The sequence below is a fragment of the Sciurus carolinensis genome, chromosome 14 (genome assembly GCF_902686445.1).
Source record: "Sciurus carolinensis chromosome 14, mSciCar1.2, whole genome shotgun sequence".
In the NCBI taxonomy this organism is placed as follows: domain Eukaryota; kingdom Metazoa; phylum Chordata; class Mammalia; order Rodentia; family Sciuridae; genus Sciurus; species Sciurus carolinensis.
Window position 1 is genome coordinate 34484095 of NC_062226.1, and position 26364 is coordinate 34510458.

General features: G+C 49.8%; 1 protein-coding gene across 4 annotated transcripts in view; it reads right to left on the minus strand.

The window, feature by feature from the left end:
* Nucleotides 1–24577, minus strand: part of Ccdc180 (coiled-coil domain containing 180) — a 64803-nt gene extending 40226 nt beyond the window's left edge. The window contains exons 1-18 of one of the 4 annotated variants that reach the window (XM_047524127.1): nucleotides 24279–24577; nucleotides 24004–24113; nucleotides 22605–22795; nucleotides 17620–17708; nucleotides 16156–16265; nucleotides 15058–15186; nucleotides 14874–14984; nucleotides 14654–14749; nucleotides 12676–12839; nucleotides 11858–11977; nucleotides 9033–9112; nucleotides 7996–8084; nucleotides 7182–7298; nucleotides 5245–5418; nucleotides 3678–3793; nucleotides 2293–2419; nucleotides 678–717; nucleotides 97–563 (exon numbers count right to left, since the gene is read on the minus strand). In XM_047524127.1, coding sequence (XP_047380083.1) covers nucleotides 97–563; nucleotides 678–717; nucleotides 2293–2419; nucleotides 3678–3793; nucleotides 5245–5418; nucleotides 7182–7298; nucleotides 7996–8084; nucleotides 9033–9112; nucleotides 11858–11977; nucleotides 12676–12839; nucleotides 14654–14749; nucleotides 14874–14984; nucleotides 15058–15186; nucleotides 16156–16265; nucleotides 17620–17708; nucleotides 22605–22795; nucleotides 24004–24072 — 2289 coding nt within the window. In that variant the 5' untranslated portion in view covers nucleotides 24073–24113; nucleotides 24279–24577. The remainder of the gene's footprint in view (nucleotides 1–96; nucleotides 564–677; nucleotides 718–2292; nucleotides 2420–3677; nucleotides 3794–5244; nucleotides 5419–7181; nucleotides 7299–7995; nucleotides 8085–9032; nucleotides 9113–11857; nucleotides 11978–12675; nucleotides 12840–14653; nucleotides 14750–14873; nucleotides 14985–15057; nucleotides 15187–16155; nucleotides 16266–17619; nucleotides 17709–22604; nucleotides 22796–24003; nucleotides 24114–24278) is intronic. The other 3 variants (XM_047524126.1, XM_047524125.1, XM_047524128.1) reach the window with 3 other exon arrangements.
* Nucleotides 24578–26364: the final 1787 nt, after the last annotated feature.

The window sequence follows — 26364 nt, forward strand, 5'->3', positions numbered from 1 at the left end:
GCAGGCCACTGGAGACCCGGTTTATATGAGGGAAACCCACAGAATGAATGCAGCAAACTTTCTCCTTACCCAAGAATGAAGCAGCTATGGACCTACCTCACACACAGATAGACTCTCCTGTTCTTCCTTTGCCATCTCCTCCTCCTGTATGTTCTTCTCCTCCTCCTCTTTTCCCTTCTCCTCATCTTCCTCGCCCTCCTCCTCCACTTCCTCCTTTGCCTCCTCTTCCTCCTCCTCTTCCTGGGCCTCCACACTTTCCTGGTTCAGGGATGGTTTTGAGGAGCTCTCCCTGTCCACCCGCATTTCTTCTAATCCTTGTGGAGAGTCCTCTCTGGACTCGTCCATCTGGTCACTCAATGCAGATCTGTCCTGCTGGCTCAGGCCCTCTTCTGTTGCGGTGGATGCCCTGTCTTTACCTCTTTCTTCCTCCATCTCCTCCTCTGCAGGCCTCATAGCACTTGGCCCCCTACTTAGGCTATCCTCACTTCTGCTCATTTCCACTCTGGCCCTTTGTCTTTTCTTCAGTTTCGTCATTCTCTGCAGGAAGAGCAGTTCGTGGTTTTCTGTTGAGGTTCGGTACCGAAGCACAAGGAGAGAGAAGTCACCAGTGTTGCCTGGTGGGTTTCCCAGCCCATAGGTGGATAGGGAGAATGGGACTAGAAATGCAAAAGTGTTACCTGGTTGCCTGAATTGGAAAATGACTTCCCCAGCCAAGTTCTGCAAAGAAAAAACACGAGTCACTGAAGGACCAGTACCGCCTTTCTCCAGAGTGCCACTTCTTTGGGTGCCACTTTTCTTTCAAGTAAAAGCTGATTCTTCTTCCCCCTCCCTGTCAAGGCTGGATGCGGGTCTCGACCAGCTTCATTCACTGGGGTAACGAGGGCGTTTCCAACCCAGGGGACCAGTTTTCCCTTCATTCCAAGCAGGCTAGCAAACCCTTACGGCGCACGCACACTGGGAAGGAATGGAATAAAAACTCATTCTGACCTATTTTTGGTAGTGAGCTAGAGAAAAGGGAAGAAAAATATAAGTTGAAGGGTGCAGACAAGGGAGGAGGAATCTGCTTCTGGGGGCTGGATGGCGATGGACAGAATGAGCCTGGTCTACGTGGTCCCTGGGGTCTCCTTGTTAACACTAAAGCTCCCTGTTTCACAGACTCTGGGTGAGGTTTGGGCACGCTGCTTTATGGATGACAGGGTGGACTGCGGAGCTCGCAGGTCTGGATTAGAATCCCAGCTCCTTACAAGCAGAGTGGCCTTGGTCAAGGGCCTTAAGCCCTGTGGGGATCATAATGGTGTCCACACCTTCACTGAGGCAACAGAAACATCTCAAAGGGCAGACAGTGAACTTGCCCTCCTGCAGGCTGGGCCTCCACCTCAACCCAGCTGTCACAGGGAGCGTTTGTTAGCAATCTGAACAGGGATCCCTTCTGAGGATGAAGCCGGTGCCCTGTACCTGCAGGAAACACTCAGCCAAGTTCAGCTTCACTCTGGCCAGGAAGGACTCTGGCTGGGGGTGGGGGGGGAAAGCCACTCCCAAGTATTCAAAACAACACATCCCAGGGCTGCGTGGGCTTACCCAGAGCATTACTGTGCCTCAGTGATGTGCAAGACCCAGTGCTAAGGGCAAATCAGAGTTGATGAAACACGCCCTTCAGGAAACACCTTCCGATTGGGTGTTCTGAATCTTGTATTGGATAGTAACTAAGAACAAGCAAGTTCAGAGAACAAAGCTGGGGCAGGGCGCTCAGGCCGAGCCGGAAGGAGCCTTGCCCTGGTAGTGGACTGGGAGCGTGGGTGGACTTGGGACCCAAGAGACAGACAATCTCAGCACAGGAGCAGGAAGAGGAAGGGCTGTGAGCACCTAGCTTAAGCAGGAGGAGGATGAGCTTGCTGAGCTAGGAGGAGTCGGGGCGGAAGGCAGTGGGGGTGTCCCTGGTAACTTAGGAACAGGAAGCTGAATCTGGGGAGGCTGCAGGGTGGGTCAGTGAGAGTAGGTCAGAGCTTGACTTAGGAGAGTTTATGGCAGGGGAGGGCATGATGAATGGAACCTAAGTGTCATATGAAGTCGCCTTTTCTTTGTAAGTTCATGCCACCCTGGAGCCTGTCAACCTCTTTTAAACTCAGAGATGGTCCCTGTAGTGAGGGTTTCTGCCTCTTTCTCCTTGCTGTCTGGATGTGGATTTGCACTCTGCAGTGTTCCCATGACTTCCAAAGATTGGGCAGTCCAGACTGAGAGGCTTCCCCTTCCCTGCTTCCTCAGGAGCACCAGGTACCGTTCCCCTCTCCACACCTGCTGGAAGATTTCACGAACAAAGAAATGTTGGCTGAGGGTGAAGCTGTAGGAGTTGAGTTCACTCAGTACGACCGCTGGGTACTCCATCACTTCATTGGTCAGGACGCCATGAAAATACTCATACCTGGGAGGGAGCGAGGTGAGACCATAGTCTAAGGGGAGCTCAGCTGACCCCAGCCGGGAGCCATGCCCTTGACCCCAACGATCTGGCAATCAACTCTACACAGAGCTGTTATGTGGGGGTGGGGGGATTTCTTTCACAGGAACAGTCCTTGGTTTGTTTTTGTTTTACTATTTTTCTGATCATACAAGGAAGGAATACATGCTCTTTGTAGAAAAATCTAGAAGACACATGAGTTTTCTATTTGTCATCCACTGTCCTATCTCTGACTTTGAACTTGACCTACATTATTCTTTCAAGCTCTCAAACATTCCAAGGTCTAGAATTTTATGTTTCTCAAGTAAGGAGACTAAAACTCAGCAGGTACTGACTTGTCCAAAGTTATGTTTCTGGATCTAAGTATTGAAATTAACTGGAGTGCAATTTTATTTCTGTGAATAGTCCTTACAGAATTAGCTGTACAAAAACACAAAGCTATAAGAAAGTTCACAAAAAGTGTTGGTAATACTGTACTGAGAAATGGAACCAATTGAAAAGAGCTAATCAATTGTGAGATGGTTAAATTATTATGTATGGGTAGTAGTAAGTTCTTCATGGTCATTTAAAAATTGAAATTTATCTGCAGCTGTACAACAATTCATACAATATAATCCATTCTTTATTTTAAAAATAACATGTGTCTATATCCACATATATGTCCACTAAAAGGAAAAGTCAGGCAGGAATGAGGGGAAATCTCTGTATGTCTGTAGTGGTTGACTTCTTTTCCCTTTAACAAAGAGCATGCATGTTTAAATTTTAAAAAGAGGGGTCCAACTTCTTGACCTTTAAACTACATTGCCTTGAAGCTTCTCTCCACAAACTTTCCAAAGACTGTCCCTGGAAGCTTCTGTATTGGCTTCAAGCAGAGCTACAAAGGACCATGATGATCTCCAGTGCTGGAGCCACAGGATTGAACCCAGGGGCACTGAACCACTGAGTCACATCCCCTGCCCTTTTTTTATTTTTCATTTTGATACAGAGTCTCACTAAGTTACTTAGGGTGTGGCTAAATTGCTGAGGCTGGCTTTAAACTTGTGATCCTCCTGCCTCAGCCTCCTGTCCTGCTGGGATTATAGGCAAGCACCCCCACACCTGGCATGGAGCCACAGTTTTTATCTTAAACTTGCTGGGCACACCCAGTCTCCTGTTCAGGCTGCCTGTGACCTTGAATGTGAATCCAAGCCATCCCCTCCTATCTTGTGGGTTCTGGTCAACCTACCTAGATTTGATGTTCTTCAGAAAATTTTTGGCCTTTTCCAGGTATAATTTCAATGCTGCTTCATGGTTTTGCTGCCTCAGTTGGTCCAAGAGCTTATCAAGGTGGGCCTCCTGGGTCTGGCAGCCACCCCCAAAACAAAAGGAAGCAAACATGAGCTCCCAGAGTGTAAGTGACATCCAGAACCCTGCCACCAGAACTGGGGTCTAGGCAGCAGGGGAAGGCCTGGACTTCTTGTCCACAAAAGGAGAACCAAATCCGTTACTGCTCTCACTCTCTGCTACAGCCTCTGGCCTCCTCTCTGTGCCTGAAATGTTCTTGCCCATTTTATTTCCCCTAGGAATAAAATGGGACTCACATGGGACTCCTCAGGAACACATCCCTCACACCTACCCTGCCTGATCAGGTCGGGGCCACACATTCCCAGGTACCTTCTCCTCCCTCTTCTTCTCATCAGTCATATTCAAAATCACTCGCTGATTCTGAATATGAATCTGCCCTCTGCCACCTCCCAGACTGTGGGGGCAGTGGTGTAGGGACCAACTGATCTGTGGGAGCAGAGAGACCGTCAGACATATATACTCCATTCTCCTGTTACAGAGCCTTGAAATGAGATCTAACATGCACACAACTTGCTGTGTGAATGATATATATTTTGCTGTAATATGAATGTTGCCCCTACTTAGAGGATGTGATATCAGACCCCATGTGTGAGAACTTGGGGCCACCCCCCCCTCGGGAGAGATACATCACACCTTATCAGATCCCACGTGTAAGTTACTGGCCTCAACTTTTGGACTTCAAAATGCACGTAACCCAAGAGGTTGGCAGCACTTTGAGCACTCAGGCTGCCACAGGCCTCGGAGCTTTGAAACCACCTGCCGACGCTGACACCACCTTCCAGCATGGAGGGGCCTTGCCCGCCTTGCCATCTCTGCTGTGTTGGTGTCCATCAATTTTCTCCCAAGAAACCACTCCTAGAAGGGCACACCTCAACCTTCATGAGACTTCACTTCCCACAGAGGCCTGCTCCCACAACTTCGGCAACTAGATGTTAATAATTCTGGAAGTCACCGAGTAGTGAATGAACCTGGTCTACGGAGTGTATTCAGTGTGGTTTGTCCACGTTATCCTCCTCCTCTTCAAACACTGTGAGTAGAAAAAGATCTCTCTGTATGATAATAAATTGTGATTTGTGGATTTGTATTTTGATCATTGCCTTGTTAGCCATCCATGAGTGTTCCTGATTCTACCTGTCTGTCTTCTTATACACTCTCTTACAGACAGGCTTGGTGCTGAAGATCCATCACACAACTGCAACCTTGCTCAAGATTTCTGCTCCTTCCATCTGGTCCTATGACAGAGGTAAGCCTCAATTCCCCCATCCACACACCTTTTACAACTTAAAGTTTTGCATGTGGGCCTAGGATCTGTTTTGAGTTCATTTTTGTTTGTGGTGGATTTTTCCTTTCTTTTTTACATCTGAATGCTCTCTGAGTTCACTGGCCTGACTTAGGGCAGTGTGGCCCATTCCTCATGCCCACTGGAGGTCACCCGAGTTTGGGGGCACCTGGTTTTCCAGATTATGCTTCTGTCGGTACTGCTCCATACTCTTCTCGAGTTCCAGCTCCTGATCTGACAGCACACTCTGGTGCATCTCCCATAGCTTCGCGGCCTCCTGGAAGTACCCGAAGAGGTCTGAGCTCTGCCACTCGGTCTGCTTGGCCAAAGCCTCGAAGGATTTCTGCAGGGGCAGAACCCAGAAAAGGGACCTGGAGGATTGACCGGCCCAGGGTCGGAAAGAGGCCTGTCCATGGGGCTCCATGTCTCCAAGGACTGGATATCACTGTCTGGGTACCATCCTTCAAGGTTAGCATCTGGGCCACATCTGTGCTCTGGTACCTCCCTCCTGCCATACCCATCTGGGCCTGGGCATCTTTGTTCTCTAGAATTCCCTGACTCGTCTGGACTGAACACCATATCTGCTACTCAACCCCCATGCACTACCACTGCCAATAATAAATAATATGCATGTCTTATGGCATCTGGGTCATGGGTTGGCAAACTGTTGTCTGCATACTGAGTGTGACCCTCCACCTGTTTTTGTTTGGATCTGTGAACTCAACACAGATTTTTCCAGTGTTAAAAGGTTGAAAAAGTTCAAAACAAATGAAAAAAAATCATGTGAAAATTATATGAAATTCAAATTCCAATGTTCATCAATAAATTTATTAGCACACAGTCACGCTCATTCATTTCTGTATTGCATAGGGCTATGGAGCTGACAAGCTGCGACAGAGACCTGATGGCCCACAAAGCCTAAGACAGGCACTATCTGGTTCTTCACAGAAAAAGGTGCTAACCTCAGTGCAAGACTGTCTTGGGACTGGGAACGTCTTACTCCTCCACAATCCCCAGTACCCAGGATCAGCAAGGGCTCAAGTGCACTCCTGCCTGAGATCATTTTCTGGTGTCTATGTAGCACCCATGGCAGGGACAGCTGGGAGGGGTCAGGGGATACTTCTGGAGTGGCCAGTGGAGGTCTGCTTTGAGAAAGACAAGCGGGCAAGGGAGTGGCATGTATAGGGAAGTAAGAGATGCTGCCTTTGCTAAAAGCAGAGACTCTTAGGTCCACAGAAGCCCAATGGGTAACTAAAAGCATGATAAAGCTTGGCCTCTCGGCCTTCATTTGTTCTCTCTCCTTTATTAACTTAAACTTTGTGACCTGCTCAGCTCTGCACGTACATGTAGACATATTAGCCACTTACAGAGTATTAATCTAAAACTGGTACTACAAGTTTATCGGCCCTAAACTTACCTAACCTATTTCATCCCCCTTCAATATTTGCAGGGACATTTATGGCATCCTGTTCCAGACCCCTGCAGTGGTGCCTAGAAACCTGTCATTGCCCTACACCTTCCAGGAACACCGGAGCCTTGCAGGCACAGCACCCCACCATGAGACTGCCCCCCAGCAGGAGCAATCATTTCATGGGAATCAAATTTTCTCTTCCAGGATCATAGGTCTGATCAACAAATCTCTTGAGCAGCAAATGGAGACTGCCCCCTCAAGTGATAAGGACCTCTCCAGGGCCACCTTACAGAACAAAACTGAGATAATGATCAATCGAACCCTCGTCTGACCACGACTGTTTAATTATGCATTATCTCTCACCCCCTGCACCTCAATTCTTTCTCTGTTTAAACCTGAAGCTCACATCAGCACTTGGAAGACAAAACTGAGACACTTGATCTCACTTCGCCTTCCCAATATGGCCATATTGATTAATGTTCCTTTCCTGCTTTCACCAGTATCAATTTTGCTTGTTTTAGGAACGAGTGGCAGGACCTGGTTTATTGGAACCTCTGAGCCTGGCCTCCGGCCTATGACTTCTGTAACAGACACAGCAGGGACACACAGTTAGAAGTCCCCAGATTTCTATACTCCTTAGAACCTAGTGCCCATGGTGACACAACCCACCTCGAGGGTCCCTACTACGCACGCACATCCAAGAGCTCCAGCTTCTCCTCCACCTTGCTCTGGAGATCTCCCACCATCTGGAAGAAGGTCGGGTTCACCAGGCTCTCCGCCTCTGCCTCGGATAAGGATTCCAGCAGCTGCTTCTGGAGCGAGGGTGGGAGATCAAGGTGAGCCTGGCTTAGGGCCACAGACCCCAGCTATAAAACGCATCCTCCAGGGGCCCCATGGACTGCAGTTCAGACATGGGCTCCCTGTGACGGGTGACAGAGAAAAGCTGGCCAGAGGTGCAAAAGCAGCAGGTGGGGTCCCCAGGGCTTGGGTGCTCTTCAAAATAACTAGGCTTTTGTAGGGTTTTCACCTAAACTTACCAAGGAGGGAGGAAGGGGATATTTTTTGCAAAATATTTCCCCTACCCATGAAAACCAGTCACTGTCCTGAAGGGGTTTGGGAGCGAACTCAAAATCTCACCTTGTCATGAGGTGTGCATGGCTGGGAGAAAGGTGGGACTTGACAGCCCGGGCAGCACTGTCTATGAAAGGGACATTGTAATAATCCCCAAGGTGCAACCTCCAATAATGAACAGGTCTTGTGCTACCAGGGACACAGTCAAGGGTAAAGAAAGCTCACAACTCCAACTCACATGGGCTTCCTAGAGGAAGTGACACTGAGCTAAGACCTGGGGGACAGCAGGGACAGCTGGGGAGTTCAGGCAGAGGAATCTGCACCAGAATGCTCAGAGGCGAGTGAGCACCTGGGGCTGAGAGGAAGGAACAAAAGCCGAGATCAAGGGCGTGGGGGAGGGAAGACTTCAGGCCCAGGTCTGCAGAAGGAGGTGCCCACCTTGCAGTTCTGCACACAGGCCAGGCACTCCTGCCAGCTCTTCTCATACAACAAGCGGATGCGCATCATGCAGTCAATGTGGTAGTTGTCTCCAGGAGCAGAAAACAAAATAAGTCAGTCATCCTTCCAGGAGGAAGAGGGAAACTAAAGGAGTCCCCTTTGCAAAGGGAAGCAGCTCTCTGCAGCAAAAGCCTCCACTGCAAATCAGAGGTATCTCTGTCCTCACAGAGTTCCAAGACCTCGCATAAGGAGCACAGGGTTGCTGTGGAAATGGGCAACTTTTTATAGATCTTCTAGAGTGAGGTTTGGCAAACTTTTTCCATAAAGGACTAGAGAGTACATAATTTAAGTGTTGCTGTCATGAAGTTTCACAAAAAGCACAAAAGCAACCAAGAGACTGTAGGTGGACAAAAGAACATGGCTGTGTCCCAGTGAAACTTATTAAGAAACAGGCAGTTGGCCTGTGGGCTGTAGTGTGGTGACCCTTGTTCTAGAGCATTTTAGAACATTCCCATTTATGACTGAGTACCCTCTGGGTCTGCCGGGAACCCAAGTATGACTGGCTATCAGCCCCAGGAGGGAGGGCCGTTATCATTCCTCTTAACATCCCCACTTTACAGGAGAGGACAGTGAGGACCATGAAGCCCTGACTTTGCGATGGTCGCACAGTAGGGATAGAGCAGCGCTGGGCGTTAACCTCATGTTTCTGATGAGAGCCCTCACACTCCCCAGAGCTGCTCTCAGAGGTGGTCATGGGAGCTATCTCGATGTCTCCATGTGTGGATCAGGGGTCAGGGGTCAGAGTGTGGGGCAGAGAGGCTGTGGGCGGGGCAGTGAGTCAGGCAGGTCCTGGGAGAGGCAGAGGGGGCTTTCTGGTCCTCGGAGTGTACTCTTCCCTACACGCCCCATTCCCTCCTTCCTGGGATGGAGGTGCCACCGCTTCCTCTCAGATTAATGATCGACTGATGGAACTACAACAAAGCTACTAGTTGAAGAGAGTTCTGGAGAGATCTGAGATTCCCACAAACGTCACTCACCGAGTTTCTGGTTCAGGGCATTGAGAGAAGAATGCCAGTCAGTCAGTTGAGCCATGTTGTAATTGGGGGGCAGGAGGTCACTGGGGAAGGAAGGTATGACAAGTCCGCACAAATGCACAAAAGGTTTTCTGCCAGAATGAGCAGTGACTTTAACAGACATATTATCAACTGCATTCTGAAGAGACAAAGGGACCTGCTGGGGACTTCCTGGTACCAAAGCCATAACTTGCAAAAAGGTCTTTTAATGTGAGTTTCTTACTAAGAAACTAAAACTGAATTTTCCCAGGTGAGGGGGGGAACTGTTCACATGACTTGACCTTCAAGGAAGCCTCCATCTAGGAATCTACTCTGGGCTGCCAACATAAAAACCTAAAAGGTTCATGCATTAAGATCAAGCATTAAGTTTTAAACCTTTAAACAGTGGTACTTATAAAAACATATGTTGATGATTTTTTTATACTTCATACCCAATAGTAGGAAACCATCTAAAATATTGTGAATCCTCTTGTGAAATCATAAAGCTAGTGTGGCAGATTGAAAAAAATGGTGTTATTAGCTCCTCCCCCTTAGGAGGTGGGGCCTACTTCTCTAGCCCTGGACTCTGGGTCTGGCTATGCGATTGGCTTTAGCCAACGCATGGTTCAGCAAACAGGTCAGGCGAGGCCTAGGAAGGGCTGTGCCTGTGGTTGCCCTCTTTGCAGTGGTGACAACTTAGGGGAAACTTGGTGAGGGAGTTAGGATTAGAAATTCTGTGTGCTATCATTGTAACTTCTCTGTAAAGCTAACATAACTCCAAAATAGAAATTTTATTTTTTTGAATGATTATTTTTAAATGATATGTACATGTATTTTATCAGGGCCAAGAAAATTCATGGGGTTTCCCTGGGGCCTTTGTATAACTCCCTCTACAGGCCCTGGTGAATCTCAGCTAGGGCAGTGTGAGCTGCAGTGAGGATCCCCACCCCACCCCAGGCTTCAGGAGCTCTGGAGGAAGGGCCTGGAGCTGTGGGTTGGGACGGGTTTGGGACTACCCATGCTGCCCTATGAGGCAGTTCCTCGGGACAGCTTCTTGTAGGGCAGCACAGGGGGTCATCTGCACAGTGTACAACGTCCTCCTCACACCAGTGGACCACAAACAAAGCTCTCCCTGCTGACAATCACTGAAATTCTGTGATGAGGGCATCGCCGCTTTCTTTAGGCCTGTGTGCTCAAACCTGGCATTCACTATTCATACTTCTGGACACTTGAATCACGTCCTGACCTCACTTGGCTATGCATGCTCACTGTGAAGGACCCACTTGGTCCTGCCACCACCCACACTGCCTCTGATTTGCAGAGTTGCCCCCACTTCTTGCAGGCCCGGTCAAATGGCCCAGTTTCACCTGCAGACATAGCCATTACTCAGTGCCCCTTAGGTGCAACCATGAGTGTCCACGGATGCTTCTTTTTCCGTGTGTTGGGCCCCATCTCTTCCCTCCTGACAGGTAGCCAGCCAGCCCCACCTTTAAAGCCTGTGGGAGGGGTGTGGCAGGGCCCAGGGGAAAGCAGCCTGGAAATCTCTCTGGATTTTGTTTTCCAATGCCTCCATTCTTAGGAGAGCCCTGGGGAGGGGAGAAGCTGCTGGGGAGGGACTGTGAGCCCTGGGGATGAGGGACATGCTGGGAGCCAGCAGTCTTCTCCACTCAATACAAAGGATGGGGGAGTGCAGGCAGACCAGAGGCAGCCTGGATTCTGCTTCCTGGGAGAGGAGCTCAAAGACTTGGGCCTCAGCAAAATCTCCATGAGATCCCTGTATCCAACTGTCTGGAAGCAGGAGGGGCCCAGCAGCGTCTGGGTGGACATGTAGCCGAGGACCGTTCACCCCAACACTAGCCCTGGCACTGTGTGAGATTCCAGAATTCAAGGGATGGAACCCCAAACCAAGTTTTCCCTCACTTAAAGAACTGGGGCTCAGAATCAGAAATACGTTGAGTTATGGAAAACAACACAATCAATTTTGCTTGCTCTGGGATTTGTATCCACCTTGTTGATTTTATACCTGGATCAAAATATATCTGCATGTGGAACCAGAGGCATCTGGCTGGAGGAGATCCTCTGGCTCAAGCCCAGTGGGGTCCTAAAGTCATCTATATCCTAGGAGGTCTTAGAAGCTATGGTGAGCAGACTAAAAGAACTTGTGTTCCATGACTACCAGAGCAGGAGGTATAGCCCAAGAGCAAAGGAACTGGGGGAACCTTCTCCCCACATCAAAGTCTCCACACTGCAAGGCTCCATCTTGCTGCGGAGAGTGGAGGCTACAGACTCCCTGGGCAGTGAGCTTCTAGGATCTAGAACATTCAGTGGGCACCCTGCTGAACAGCTTTATTATTGGATCAGAGTTGGTGGACCTATATCTGAAGGGAGTATCCAAAGCCTCTACTGGGTCCCCTGTCTGATGGCAGTAGTCTCCTTACCGGCTTCTGGAGCCTCCAGTGTAAGACTCTTCCGACCTAGGCTTTCCAAATTGCCTCAGGTCAAGGTCCAACCTATTACCCTGGCTCACCAGGCCTGCATGTCCTGTTCCTACCTCAACCCTGGATGCTGCCTCCTGCCAAGCTCTTTGGCATGGCCACACAAAGCTGTTTTCTGCAGCAAATGGGCTATGCTCATTCTTGCCATTAGGTAGGTCTACCTCAGCTCATGTGCCCAGATGACCTGCCCGGTACCAGAGAACCAGGAAATGGCCTCTTCTGGAGGAACTGCAGGGGACAGGCTGAGGACCACACTATCTCCCCACAGGATCCCTGAAGGTGCCATCCCGAGTGACTCCTCCCTCCGGGTTCTACCAGATGGTGCAGAGGTGCGCCAGCCGCTTTTGCTGCAGGACCTCCTGGGTTTTCAGCATTTCCTCCAGCTCTTTCTTCACGGCTGGTGGAGACTGGATATCCTCACTGGACATGAACTCTCTGGGTGACCAGACAGGTTGGCACCATGGAGAGGAGAAAGCGGAGGGGAAGCCAGGGGTGAGAGGGAAAGAGACTCATGGCAAGAACACTCAGAGCCCAGCACCCCTGCCCTTCCCTGCCCACCTCAGCCTCCCCTCTGGGACACAGAAGCAGAAGAAGGTGGCAGCAGGGAGAAAGGCAGGCAGGGAGGACAGAGCTGACACTGCCAGGGACGTTCTGCAGCTAACAGCACAGGATCCGCAGGCTCACATCTGGTGGGAATCCTGACTGCTGCCTACCTGCTCTGTGACTTTGGGCAAGTCCCTCCCCATCTCTGACCCAAGCCCAGCATCCCAAGTTATGAATAATAAGGAAAAGGGAAATTTACAGAAATTGGGTGAATGTTTTCCAACAATCTGAGCTGAACTCAGTGAATGCTCATGGAATAATATTCAAGAAGAAACTAAGATATAAAACCGCGTATGCTGTATGGGTCTAAAAACGCCTGGAAGAAGCTATGCCAAAGTATTAGCTGTGCTTCTCACTGTGGGGAGGGGTTCGTGGGGAGGGTAAGTTTCCTCTTGATATCTTTACTTCTAGCTTTTTAAAGAAAATGAGAAGCACTTCTAAGTAATGACAAAATGGAAAGGAAGATGCTGCCGAGCCTCTGGGCCCCTGTGGGCTGGGGAACAGCCATGGGCAGTGCTGGCCTCACCAACCTGAAGCTGTGCATCAGGGCCTCCTTCTTGAGGGCCTTCCAGGTGTCCACCAGGCACTGCCAGCGGTGGCGGCCATTGAGCTCCTGCAGCAAGGTGGCCTCCATCAGGTTCAGGGACAGCTGGGCAATGGCCCTCTGGTTGCCCAGCAGGGCATGGTTCATGACCTGTGGTCACAGGCAGGCAAGGTAAGGATGGGGTGGAACGTTCTCAGGTCATAGCAAGCCTCAGTTAAAGGGACGGAAGGAGGCTGGGGGAGACTGGGAGGCGCAGGTCAGGGTGGAGTGGGGCAGTGGCGGGTCTGCAGAGTACTGAAGTGTCAGCATGTTAGGAAGCAGCCATAGAGGGTGACAGGGATCCTCCCTGAAGCTTTAACCATGAACTTTAACCCAGCTTTCAGAACGCAGAGGGTGGTTTGTTAAAGGTGGAAGGAGGGCGCACTCTAGTGGGCTGTAAGTGGCCACTGCTGTTTATAAATTTGTTCCAGGAGCAGAGTGCTCTTGCCATCAGAACCAGCCACGTGTGGCTACTTCCAGCCAGGGGCCCACTGAGGCAGGAGTCAGAACTTTCTGTAGGGATCCTCCAGGGGCTCTCACTTGGGTGCCTTGGCGTGGGAGGAGGGACAAGCCTTCACTAGATGGCACTCTTCTGCCCTTTAGCATCCCTAGCCCTTAAATGAGAGTAGCTTCCCCCATTCCTCCCAGGCACAAGTAGAGTCACAGATGCCTCCACACACGTCCCAAAGCCTTCCAGGCAGCTGAGAGCTCTACCAGGCTCAGTGGGCAGAAGCCATCTCTGTTCGACGGTGGAGCTGAGGCTTGATGCCAGCTGGCAGCAAGCACCTCCTCGTCCTCCAGGACTGCAGTCATACTGTGGGCTTCACACTATTTGCAGCTTGGGGGTTTTGTGAAATTAAATGAAATAAATGCACACAGAGCGAGCAGCAGGCACTGGCTGTTACAGTGAAGAATAAGCACAGGAAAGGAGAACTCTGATGCATAACCTGGACTCTGCAGACTCCAACTCTCCTGGTGCCTCCAGTGTCTAAAATTGAGGAGCCACTCACTTATCAAAGAAAGTTGCCATCACTGAACCCTCCTGCGTCACCCTCCCCCAAAGTCCTGGCATTAAGTACTATTGGGCCCATTTTATGGACAAGGATCTTTGAGGCACGGGACCTGAGACATTTCAGGAGCTTCCATGATGGACAGAGGAGAGGGAAGTCTGTGTCCCTCCCTGCCTGTGCTTTGTCCAGGGCACCAGAGCCAGGAGCCAGGCTGGCCCCATCTGTGATTCTGAACATGTGCTCTCTTCAGGATGCTGTGCTGCCTGGAGGCTGTTATCTGGCAAGCCCAGCTCTCTGCACAGGACTAGGAAACCCACAATAGCAAAGTGCACCTCTAGGCAGCCAGAAGAAGAGAGGTTGGGCTTTACTCTGACTTTGGAGACATCAAGAACAACCCTGAATTGCTTATTTTCCACTGCCAGGGACAGCAGCTGAGGCCACTGGGGGCGGGGGGCCAGAGTGAAGCGGTAGGCATGGGCAAGCAACAGACACTGCTGATGGTGAGGAAGACGAGGGCAACAGCTAGAAAAACCGGACAGCAGGTTGGGGTTGCTCATGAGGGTGGAGAAAGCTCTGGGACCATGACAGCCCAAGATGATGACGAATAGTGTGGCCCCCACTCCACCGCACACAGTCGCTCAAACGTGGCCCAGAAAGTGCCAGGTAGAATCTTCAGAGCTCAAGTTAGGCATGAGCCTGCTTCCAGATGGCAGGGAAACAGAACATGTGCTTCACAAAGACTTCCATGAAAATGCCTACAACCGCCGAGTCTCAGGTCCCCTCCCACACAGCCCTCCCGAATTACTTGGAAATGCCACAGGTGAGAACCCACCACTCCTGAGACACTGAGCTCGGGGAGCCTGGGGTCCTGCTCCTTCCCCCACGGGCTGGTCCCCGCCTGGGAAACCCACTCACCGTGGCTTCTTTGTCTATCAGCCTGTACACGTCGGGCTGCATGAGGTAGGATGTTTTCTCTATGATTTCCACGTATTTCTTCAACACGCTCTTCAGCTAGGGAGGACAAGGTGCCACAGTTAGTGACTCCCATTTCCTAGAGCACTAACAGAAAAGGGAAGGATGGCCATGAAACCCTGTGAGTGAGTGTCGCCAAGGAGCCCGTCTGCTGCCAACTTACTTTATCACCTCGGGAGGCCTCCAGGGAGAGCAGCTCTTCATCCAGTACCTTAATCTCCTGCTTCCGCAGCAGGAACATCTGGGCCACCGCATCCCACAGTTCCAACAGGGCCTGCACAAGGAGCTGAGTCAGGCTGGGAGTTTCAGGGTGGGGGAGGGGAGACCAGCTACAAAGGGACCCCTACTTGCATGGTGTAGTCCTCAAGGCTGTTGTCATTTTCCACCGTTTTGAAGAGATGGTCGATGTCTTCTTCAGACTTGGACAGCTTGTTCAAAAAAAGTCTCCCTGTCTCTAAGATGGGAGGTTCCATTTCCTGCAACAGGCCAGGAGGGTGATGGCATCAACATCCCCAGGGATGCAGGGACACATCTTGTAATAGGGAAGTGCCAGGCACAGTCCCATCTCAAAAGCAATCATGACTGCCTGGACCTGAGGAGTCGAGGGTTAAAATTAACTCGTGCCCACCGGGCTACAGCACCACGCTGTTCGCCAGGCGCTCTGCCAGTGCTAGGCCCCCCGTCCCATCGCAGCTCGGGAAGTAGGTGCTGACGTAGGCCTGGCCTGTGGCTGGCACTCAACAAACATTAACTGAAGAAGGACCAGTGAAAGAATGCCAGGTTTACTCAGCTAAGGAAGTGGGGGCTCGGGGCGGTTGCTTGGTCAAAGCCCAGGAGCACATGGGCGAAAGCAGAGCGGGCATCTAGTTGGGATGTATTGAGAAGGTGGCCTGGAAAGCTTGTTCTTTGTGCTTGGTGGACAGTCAGTATTCAGAATTCGAGATAGGGTGGCATTGATCAGAGAAGACTCAGGGAGACGGGGGTGAGTGGAAATGCAGGGCTCAGAGAGGAATCAAAAGGGCAAAGGCTGGGCTCATTTAGGAACTTCTCCAGGTATCGGTGTGGTCTGGAGCCCAGAGTGGAAGTGCATCAGGGGTCAGCTGTGGTGGGCTGTCCATGGGGACAAAGCAGTCAGGTCCCTCAACGGCAGGTCTAAGTTAACATGGAGGTCAAAGGCAGGTGCCAGACCTGGAGTGCAGATCCAATTTGGTCCCTTATGTGCCATGTAAGGCAAGCTCTCTGGGCTTCACTGAAACATGGAGTAAAAACAGTGCTTGACGAATGGAGACTTTCCAAAGTTGAGGGCAGTTCTGCTCACAGCAGGCACTCCTAGCAAGTCACTCCACAATGGCTACTGTGAGCCTGTCTACTTCTGTGTCTTGCTGGGGAGGGGGAGGGAGGTCAAAGCTGCCTAGAGAACAGAACAGAATAGAAGGGGGTCTCACCGTGGTGATTTGTGCAATCTCCTCCTGGAAGTTGGCCAGAGCGTTCTCATAGTTCTTCCTTTTCTGCACTTCTCGCCCTTGAAGGATGATGGTGCTGGATTCCTTGGAAACTGCAGAGAGACAGCAGAGGTGAGGAGACTGCCTCAGAGCCCCAGGCAGAGGGGAGCACTCCTAAGGCAGATGGAGCACCTGCTTTGCCAGGCTTGTGTTCAGAAGGTGGACCCGGAGCCAGGCCAGCAGTGCAGCAGAGGCTTAAGCAGAGAGAAGATGAACGGGATCCATGGATGCTATAGGGAACAAGGTCTCAGGCATACTGGGGGCTAGGGTGTAGCTCAGTGGTACAGTGCCTGCCTAGCATGCATGAATCTCTGGATTTGATCTCCGTACCACCAGATAGATAGATAAATAAATGAATAAATAAATAGTGGGGAAAAGTTCCCAAATGGTAAGATACCTTTTTTTTTTTTTTTAAGTTTTAAAGGCACAAACACATATACAGATTTTTAAAAAAATTTCTGTGGGGTTATATCCTGAAAAATGTATCAGACGTTAAAATATTCCAGATCAATAATGCATTTAATATGCCTAGCATACTGAACATCACAACTTAACCTGGCCTACCTTAAATGTGCTCAGAACGTTAGTCTCAGCCTACTGTTGAGCAAAATCATCTAATACAAAGCCTTCCTATGATAAAATGTTGAATATCTCACTTAATTTATTGAAATCTAAAAATGGAAAACAGAATGGTTGTATGGATGTGCTTTTGCTTATGATGGAAATTGAAACATCATCTGTGCAAATACCCGACACATACAGAGCACAACTACACGGCAGGCATTGATCTAACTCCGTTGCTCCTCAGGGTGAGGCCAAGAGGTAGGTCCTATTACTAGGCTTATTTTGCAAGCCAGGAAACTCAGGCATCAGGGTTAAAGAACAAAACTGATGGCTGAGCAGGAATCTGGACCTGGGCCCTCTGCACCAGGGCCTGCACTCTCACCCCATGCTGCGCTCTGCCCTGCATCTACCTGGGAAGGTGGGAGCTGCCTGGGCTAAGCGGATGGAGGGCTCTCGGGTGGAGAGGAGTGCTCTTGTGGAAGGGCAGTTTTACTCTTTGCTTTATCTACCTCCTTTTTTTTGCTACAGTGAGCATCAGTTACTTTTTTAATCACAAAAAACAGAGGGCTTCTATATTGGGATAAAGTCAAATTAAAACAATGTAGTAAGAAGGGGGAAAAAAATGTGGCTTGGGACACACTACTGTGAAATCAGAGCAGAGCATGTTACCTCCTTTAGCCCAGAGTTTCCGCAGCAAGCACCCACGGGAGCCGGAGAGAACTCTCAGCGGAGATGCTCAGGGAATGTCCTCTGGGTGCTGAGCAGAGAACCACAGTGCCATCACTGGGCCTTCCTCAGAGCGGCTCCCAGGGGCTTCCCCTTCCCAGGCAGACAGGGACTCACCGATGGTGTCCACGAGGCCCTGCACCTCCCGGGCAGCCATGGCTCCCTCGCTCTCTTGCACTTTTTCCTTTCTGGCTATTTCCTTTTCCCTGAGAGACAAACAGAAGAAAGAAGTAGGCCTTGAAAGATCCCACCCAGGACAGCTCTGGCACACCGGGGAGTCCCCAGACGAGCCCAGGCAGTGACAATGGCCCACGCCACCCTAATTCCAGAGTGCCTCCAGAAGTGCCAAGTATCTTTTGCCAGCGGACATTGTCAGGCTCTAGATGGGAACTGGGTCTCTACCCAGAGCCTACTTCAGCTCTGGTGGTACAAGGGTGAGTGGTGGGCCTGAGCCATTTTCCACATGGGAAGACTGAGATCAGAAGGGGTGTGGGTGGCCCAATAAACCTCCCGACATGCATCTTCATTCGCTCCTTCAGCAGCCCACTCTATGGGCCAGCTGGAGTAATCCTTCCCAGGAAGGGGAAGAGGACCTAGAGGACAGAGCAGCTCCTGTGTGAAGCAGAGCTGGTATTCTAGAACTGACACTTGCGACATATGGCCCACGGGCTCGGGCCTGTCGGGAGAGCTGGGATCCCAGGATAAACTGTCTCTGCTGGAGAATAAGAGTGGATGCGACATTAGTTGTTTTTTTTTTTTCCACTTTCCTACATTTATGTATTGAGTAATTTTTAAATAACACCCTAAGATTTCATCCAACTCTAATTAGAATGGCTATTATCAAGAACACAAGCAATAATAAGTGTTGGTGTGGAGTTGCAAATTGGTGCAGCCACTCTGGAAAGCAGTATGGAGATTCCTCAGAAAACTTGAAATGGACCCACCATTTGACCCAGCTAACCCACTCCTTGGTTTATACCCAAAGGACTTAAAATCAGCATACTACAGTGATGCAGTCACATCAATGTTCATAGCAGCTCAATTCACAATAGCTAGATTGTGGAACCAACCTAGATGCCCTTCAATTGATGAATGGATAAAGAAACTGTGGTATATATATATAATGGAATGTTACTCAGCCATAGAGAAGAATAAAATTATGGCGTTTGCTGGTAAATGGATGAAGTTGGAAAATATCATGCTAAATGAAATAGGCCAAACCCAAAAAACCAAAGGCTGAATGTTTTCTCTGATAAGTGCATGACAATATATAACGAGGTGGGGGCAGTGAGGGGAAGAGAAGAATGAAGGAACTTTGGATGGTGTAGAGGAAAATGGAGTGGGGGGTGGGGGACAGAAAGATAGTAGAATGAAACAGTATTACCCTATGTATATGTATGATTATATGAATGGTGTGAATCTATATTGTGTACAACCATAGAAATGAAAAGTTGTACCCCATTTGTGTATAATGAATCGAAATGCAGTCTGTAAAAATAAAAAAGATTTTAATAAAAAAAAAATAACAGAGGGAAAGCCTAGGTTTGATTAGTCGTGAGTAGGAAGAGAAGAGTGAGAACAAGAGTGCTGGTGAGATTAGGGGTGAGGTTTAGGATAAGGAATTCCCTTGCTGTGAAGCTTCAAGCTTGTAATCTAAGCTCTGTGGATCCAGGGAAGGCAAACCCAGACAAATGTGCAGTTCCTGCGTGGCTGAAGGCCCAAGAAACCCTCACCATTAGGGAAATGGGAGAGAGACTGAAGGCGATTTGAGGGCAAATTAGTTCTCCACTTCTTTGTGGTTTTCTGTTTTCCTTTAACACTTTGGCCCCTAGCACAGCTAAGCATGGACGGCCCACAGCTTCAGAAAGGGGAGGAGATAAGGGGGAAAATGTTTTCATTCTATTCATTTTTCTTTTTTTAAATTTGTTCTAATTAGTTGTACATGACAGTAGAATGCATTTATACTTTTTAATAGATCATACATGAATAGTGTGATCTCTCATTTTTCTGATGATGCGTATTGCAGGATCACATCAATCATGCAGTCGTACCTGTACATGAGGTAATAATGTCTGTTTCACTCCACTATCATTCCTTCCCTCATATCCCTGTGACATTAGCTTTGGAATAAAACAAATGCCCTGAGTGTACCATCTACAGGGCAGGCACCACAGAAATCCTGAAGTTCTTAGTGACCCCTGCCACCCCTGGGGGCCTCCACCTGTTCCGTATTTTCCAGCCATCTTCTCATTGGTCTGGCCTGGGCTGCAGCTGATGGGGGCCCAGTCAGTCCTGCAGAGTCTTTTTTAGTCCAAATATCCCTGGCCCAAAGCACCTCACAGGGGCCCGCAGGACAAGAAGAGCTGCTGCCCACTCTGGCTTCTCAGCCTCTGGCCCTCGAGACTGGGGGCTTGGTTTTCACTAGTGGTTTACCCCCTACCCTGGTTGGTGTCCACCCACCCAGGGGACCTTCCAGGGTGAATGAGCATCCAGGTGGACTGGCCTTCTCTGGCCCAATTTTCAAGCACCTGCCCTGAGGTTTGAGGAAGATGGGACATCCTGCTCTGTCACTCATCAGTTCATCCGAGTCCGGCCTTGGTGAGCCCTGAAGAGTATCTGGAGGAGCTCACCCTGATGGTCAGGATAGGCTGAGAGCACCGACTCACAAAGCAGGGCAGAGAAAGAAGAGTGGGAGCAACCAGGGAGGTGCGTGGAAGCCCAGGGACCAGGGATTGCTGAGGAGAGAGTGGCTGCCAAAGGTCCACCCAGAAGAGTTGACAGAAATGCCCAGGTGACCTGAGCAAGAGGCCCTGGGCTGCGGATACCTGGGAAGGCAGAGGCTCCTCCCAGACACTTGGCCTCCAGGGAAGGGTGGGGATGCAGGGACAGGGTGAGGGCAGGAGGGTGGCAGGGGCTGAGACAGGCTCCCCTTTCAAGAAAGGAGAGACTTGTGTGCCAGGAAAAGGCCAGGGTCAGTGAAAGACTGTGGGGCTGATGGCGGAGGGAGCGGGAGAAAGCTGGAGAGGACAATGGCAGGAAGCCAGGCTGCCCCTGTCTGTTCTCCACCTCTGGGAGGTAGCTGGGGTAGCCTAGGAGGAAAGACCCGCCCTGTGGCCTCTCTTCTATGGTAAAAGGGGCACAGTGGGAGGGTGTGGCATGGAAAGAGGACCTGGAGGAGCGCAGAGCTGCTCAGAGTCTCTGGACTGGCCCAAGGGTCCAGGTGAGCTGGGCTGCTACATCTGGAAGCAGCCCTCCCCACAGACTGGGTGATGTTTTTCCTGCTGCTCTGGCTCAGGAAGAGGGTGGGAGCTTTGCGGGTGGGAAGAAGGGGATTGGGAAGGTGAGCTGGCAAGCTGGCCACTGGGCCAGGCTGGTTGGAAAGAAAGTGAAGGCAGGAGAAGATGTGGACAACAGAGGGAAGGAGGGAGGGAGGGAAACATTTCTCAGGGACACAGAACGAGCGGACCCTTGGAGATTCTGGGATGTGGAGTTAGTGGCCCTAGTTACAAACATATCTATAGGGATCTGTGCTCTGATTCTGTGTCCAGGACAGAGCTGGGCTCACCTGTCTGTCCCAGGAAGCCAGCACAGCACAAGCCAGCACCCCCGAGAGAAGTGCCATTCTGAAACTACCCTGCAGGTGCCAAGAGCTCCTGACTGATGTCGTATCTGGATTTAGGGATGATAGGTGGCCCGAGGCTGAACCCTGGGGAGAAAGGATCCTGAAGAAACAGGAGGAGCTATCAGGAGGCCCCTGGTCCTAGATGAGGTCAGCTAAGAGGAAGCTCAGGACTCGTGTGTGGCCATCCCAGGTGGCCAGTGGATTTGTCCATCTGTAGGTAGTTAAGCTTGCTGAGGCTCAGAGGCCTCAGAGGTGGTTCCTCTGGGAAAATTCAAAGGCCAGGTCAGAGCAGAGACCTGTACCCATATTGGGTCTGTCCTTGACCTACAGTGGGTGAGAGAGAGGAAGGCAGGTAGAGGAGACCAGACTGAAGAAACAGAGGGAGGTATCAGGAGACCCCTGGTCCTAGATGAGGTCAGCTAAGAGGAAGCTCAGGCCTCGTGTGGGAGCTGGGGTCACAGCTAGGTGCCACATGGCCCTCCTGAGAGGAGAGGAGACTGGACTTTCCAGCCTGAGTTCCAGGCCAGGGAAGGTGTTTATGGCTGATGGCATGCCTGAGAAGACTCCTGCTGCCTTCTCCTAAGAAGCCAGGAGAAAAGTGGAGTCCTCCTTTCCTCTTTTCCCTAGTGGAGGGGCCTAAGCTTAGTGAACAGAAATGACGTGTTTAGGAATCTCAAGTTTAACTAGAACTTGGAAGTTCACAAGGAATGCTGGATCCCCCTGCCTCACCCCCACCACCCTCGTCTCAGGTTACAGTGCCCTCGCTGTACACCTAGCATTCAAGCCAGAGACAGATTTTTCAGGAGACTCCTGTGGCCATCAGTAGGTCTCATGGGTTCTGCCTCCAAAGACACCTGAAATCCACCCCTATTCTCCCTCTCCCAGCCATCCCCAAAGTTACAAGGACAACTGTGAGGGTCCTCCTCTCTGGTCTCCCTGCCTCTTTCTTGTAGGCTCCCCCCACATGCTGCATAGAGCTGCCCAAGGGACCTTGGATGTGCTCACTACAGTAAAACCCAACACATTGACTGAGGCCTGTCAGGCCTCTCTCAGCCTCACCTCTGCCCTCTCTCCAGCTCCACTCATCTTTTGCTTTCTAGAATGAGTCAAGACCCTCCATCTCAGAGCCTTGTCCCTATCCTTCCCCTGCCTCACCCTCTGGTCTCAACTGAGGCTCCTCCTCAGAGAGCTTTCCTACGCCTGTCCTGAGGCAGGGCCTTCCCACCTTATAGGCGTGTACCTATTTGTTTCTGTAGTGGCCTCCAGTTCCATGAAGTGGGATCCCCCTCCCTAACACCTGGCCCTAGGCTCTCAACCATTACTGGGGGAAGAGAGAAAGAAGCAATCCTTCCAAATAGGTGTTAATATCTCCCTGTTTCCGGGCAGGCCCTTGAGACTTCCTTCCTACCTAGCATTAACTTGTGTCTTTGGAGATGGGGTACACCTGCGTGGGGGGTGTGGTCTGGAGGGCAGGACTTACTTGTAGAGAACAGGGTTTTCTGTAACCCAGTCATTGGGAAGACTGTGCGCCCACTTCCGCTGCCGAGGAGACATCATCTCCCCTTCGGGAATCTCCACCTTTTTCATCATGGGTATCCCCCCATTCTTTGGGGTCACAGAACGCTCCGCAGACCGCTTCCTGGTGGCTGCCAGGGACTGGACCAGCTGCACCTGAATCCGTGGAAGTCCACAGATGAGGGAGGCAGTCAGTCAGAGCTGCAGACACCTGAGCACCATCAGGTTGACTGTGCCTAGCTTAGAAGGACACCTGGGAACTGCCACCAGGAAGGCCTCTCCAGGGAGGCCTCGGACCCATGCATACCCTGTACAGGAGGGCTCTCCTCCCCCTTAATGGTCACCTAGCCACCTCAAGGAAGGCATGCCTCAAGAAATTAAAATAAGGCACAGGATGCACATCTCAGCCTTTTCTTAATCCTCATAAGAAACTGGAAAAAAAAAACTGTCCAATGGTAGGAGATTGGTTAAGTAAATATGGTACGTCTCTTTGATGGACTATTCGTTAGGTGTTTATTAAAGATCAGACTTAACAAGGAGTTTTTGGTCACATGAGAAAATGCTTACGAGATTATAGTTAAACATAGCAATTAAGAGCATACATTTAAATTAGAACTGAATTATACAGTATGATTTCAAGTCTTAAAATGAATAGAAAGATGGGAGGGAGCATGCCACTTGTTAAGAATGTCGTGCTGCTTACAGGGAGCAATGGTTTCTTTATACACCCATAACTTCCAAAAGTTCGACAGAGAGCATCATTTACAGCTCAAATTAGGCATGACAATACCATTTAAATAATTTCAAAGGAAGGGTTGGAAGTCCATGGGTTTCTCCTAAGGTCTTGTTTGGTCTGATCAGTTCATTAGAGAGGACGGGGCAATTTGGACAGCTGGTGCGATCATTCAGAGACCTTGACTTTATCACTATATGGGAGGTTTCAGAGAGTGGGCAACTGCTAGGAACCACTGAGGTTCAGGAGTGCGATGGATATGGGGAACAGATCTGTGAGCTACTGTTAGGAGAAAGCAGGCATTAAAACACTCATACAGAATGAAACCCGGTCTCTAAATAAAATACTTTTATGCATGAGAAAAGGATCCAGAGGATGAAGAGTTAATTCAGGCTATTTCTGATTCACTTAAATTTAAAAATTTTTATTATTTAACTTTCCCAATTTTCAAGAATAGATTTTCCATTCATACATTTTCAGAATCAGTAAGAATTATTTTTAAAATTCAGTTTTAAAGCCCTATTTCATTAGATTCCCAAGCAGGAATGCCCTTAAAGGAAGGGAAATTTGGAGAGGAGCAGAGGGAAGTTAGGGGAACAGAGTGTGAAGAGGGACGTAGCGCGGGCCCTACCTCGGCCTGGAAGATCTGGTGGTAGACTTTGCCGCTCTGAACCTGTGTCACCTTCCCCACTGACGACATGGTGGCTGCTGGCGGGACGCCCCTGCCCGGAAGCTGTCGTCCTGGAAATGCGTGGTGCGCTTGGTGCCAACTCCCAACCCAGGTTTGGAACCCACGCCCGCCCCAAGTGCAGGTCCTGACGCGCCTCGAGCCTCGGGGGCGGCTCAGGATTTTAATGTTAAACAAAACAGAGAAGGGACGGGGCAAGGAACAACAATGAAACACACCTCAGGTGAGCCCAGCCGCGCAAGGCGCCAATCCGACAGGGACTTTGCGCTTCTCTCTAAGGAGATTCTCTGGGAAAAGTCAACGCGCCAAAGTATCTGCTGGGGTTGGAACCCCAATGCCAGGGGTCCTTGGGTCCAGGACCCTACCCCAGCCTCCAGGAGACACGAAGACTGCGACGTAAAGGCCCCATTCTGGCCACACTAGTTAGGTGCCTACTGTGTGCCCAGAAGACCCAGCCCGCTCCTCCCGCTCCCCTTTCCAGACCCCCAAGCGACCCGGGAAGCCCCTGAGCCCGGATTGGAGAGAGGCCCTGCGCCCGGGCTGGCCGCGTCCCCACCTGCAGAAAGCACCAGGTTCGCCTGGGCGAGTCCTGCCGCAACTGCAGCCGGACACCCAAGGTCTCCAAGGCAACGCGGAGGGGCGGGGTCAGCTCGCTTCCTTTCGCGAGGAGAGGGTTGCCTTTAGCAACCCGAGCGCCCGAAGTGGTGTAGTGAAACTTAACCAACTGCTTCTTTGGACACCAGTCTCTCTTCTGTACAAGAGAATAACCCAGAGCTGTGGCACATGCTGAGCAGCATATCAAATGTCCTGACAGCTAGTAGGACATCTGAGAGGTAGCACCGAGTCATCATGGTCAAGAAAATCCATCCTTTCTTCCTTGCGTTGGTTGAAAATAGGCTTTGCAGGGAGGAAATCTGAAAAACTCTGAAAGAGACCATCTGTCTCCATTTAAAAACAAAACAAACAAAACAAAACAAACAAACAAAACAGGGCTCAGAATTCAGGGCTCAAACTTGCCTGGCCAGAACTGAAAATGTTTGGGGTTGGGACCAAAGGGTAGTCAAAGGTTTCCCATGTGCTGTCTATGGGATACCCAGCTCCTTCTTAGAGAATCCCTCCCTTGGCAGGGATCCCTGTATAGATTGCTAATAAATATTCCCTATGCCAACTTCCTAGAGCAGATGATTGTTCTGCCTAGTCCAGCATTAGAAATTAAGAAACAGTGGGTAGAAAACCCTTTTATTTTCATTCTTTGGTCTGGGATTTTAGCAAGGTGAAATATTGTAATAAATATTGAATTCATTTTAGCTGAAAAAGGAAAAAGTGTCCGTGATTGAGGGAAAGGATGAAAAGCACAATATAAAATAGAAAGCTTCCACAAATCATTTGCAATCTCTCTTCTTCCTGTCCAAGGAGGTACTGTGGCTTTAGCCTTATACATCAGAAACACACTCAGACACATTCTAGGTTCTGGTTCCTGGTACATCTACAATTTTGGATTTTCTTTATTCCTTTTTAAACAAAATTTCTTGAGTTTAAATATATAGGCATGGATATATGATGCATAGTGTTTTGTTCTGATTCGACAACACACTTATGCAGAAAATGGGGAAAACAAAACAAAACAAAAATAACCCATAATCCCACCATTAAGAATGTAGCACACTTTATTCCCAAGTTTCTGGGCCTTTGTGCATTTGGGTCAAATGTGGAAATTTGTGTGTGGCTTTTTGTTTTATTTCGTTTTTATTTTTTGTTTTCTACAATTCTGGGGATTGCAAGGCTGCTGTACCACTGAGCTACAGCTCTAGCCATTTTAATTTTTTATTGATTTTGAGGCAGGTTTACTAAGTTGCCAGGGCTGGCCTTGAACTTGTGATCCTTCTACCTCAGACTCCTGAGTCACTAGGATTACAGGCGTACACCACCAATTCCGGCTTGTGCTTGGCCTTTGGACAGCATGTCTATTTCCTTCCCAACTCCACAATGTCCTAGTCAGAAAGACTAACCAGTTAGAGATCATCTGGTTAGTCTCCTCCCATGGACCAGAAGCCGAAGACAGGGAATGGAAGATTGGCATGAACTCTGGACTCTCTTGCACCTCAGCATCATCTCTGATTTTTTTTCTCTCTCATTCTTCATTTGAGAAATATCTTTTGCAGGTGATTGGGGTACAAAATTGTAGTTAGGAGAAATATATTCTAGTGTTCTATGTCACGCATAGGGTGATTATTGTTAAACATGATTGCATATTTCAAAATAGCTAGGAGAGAATGTTCCCAATATAAAGTAATAATAGATGTT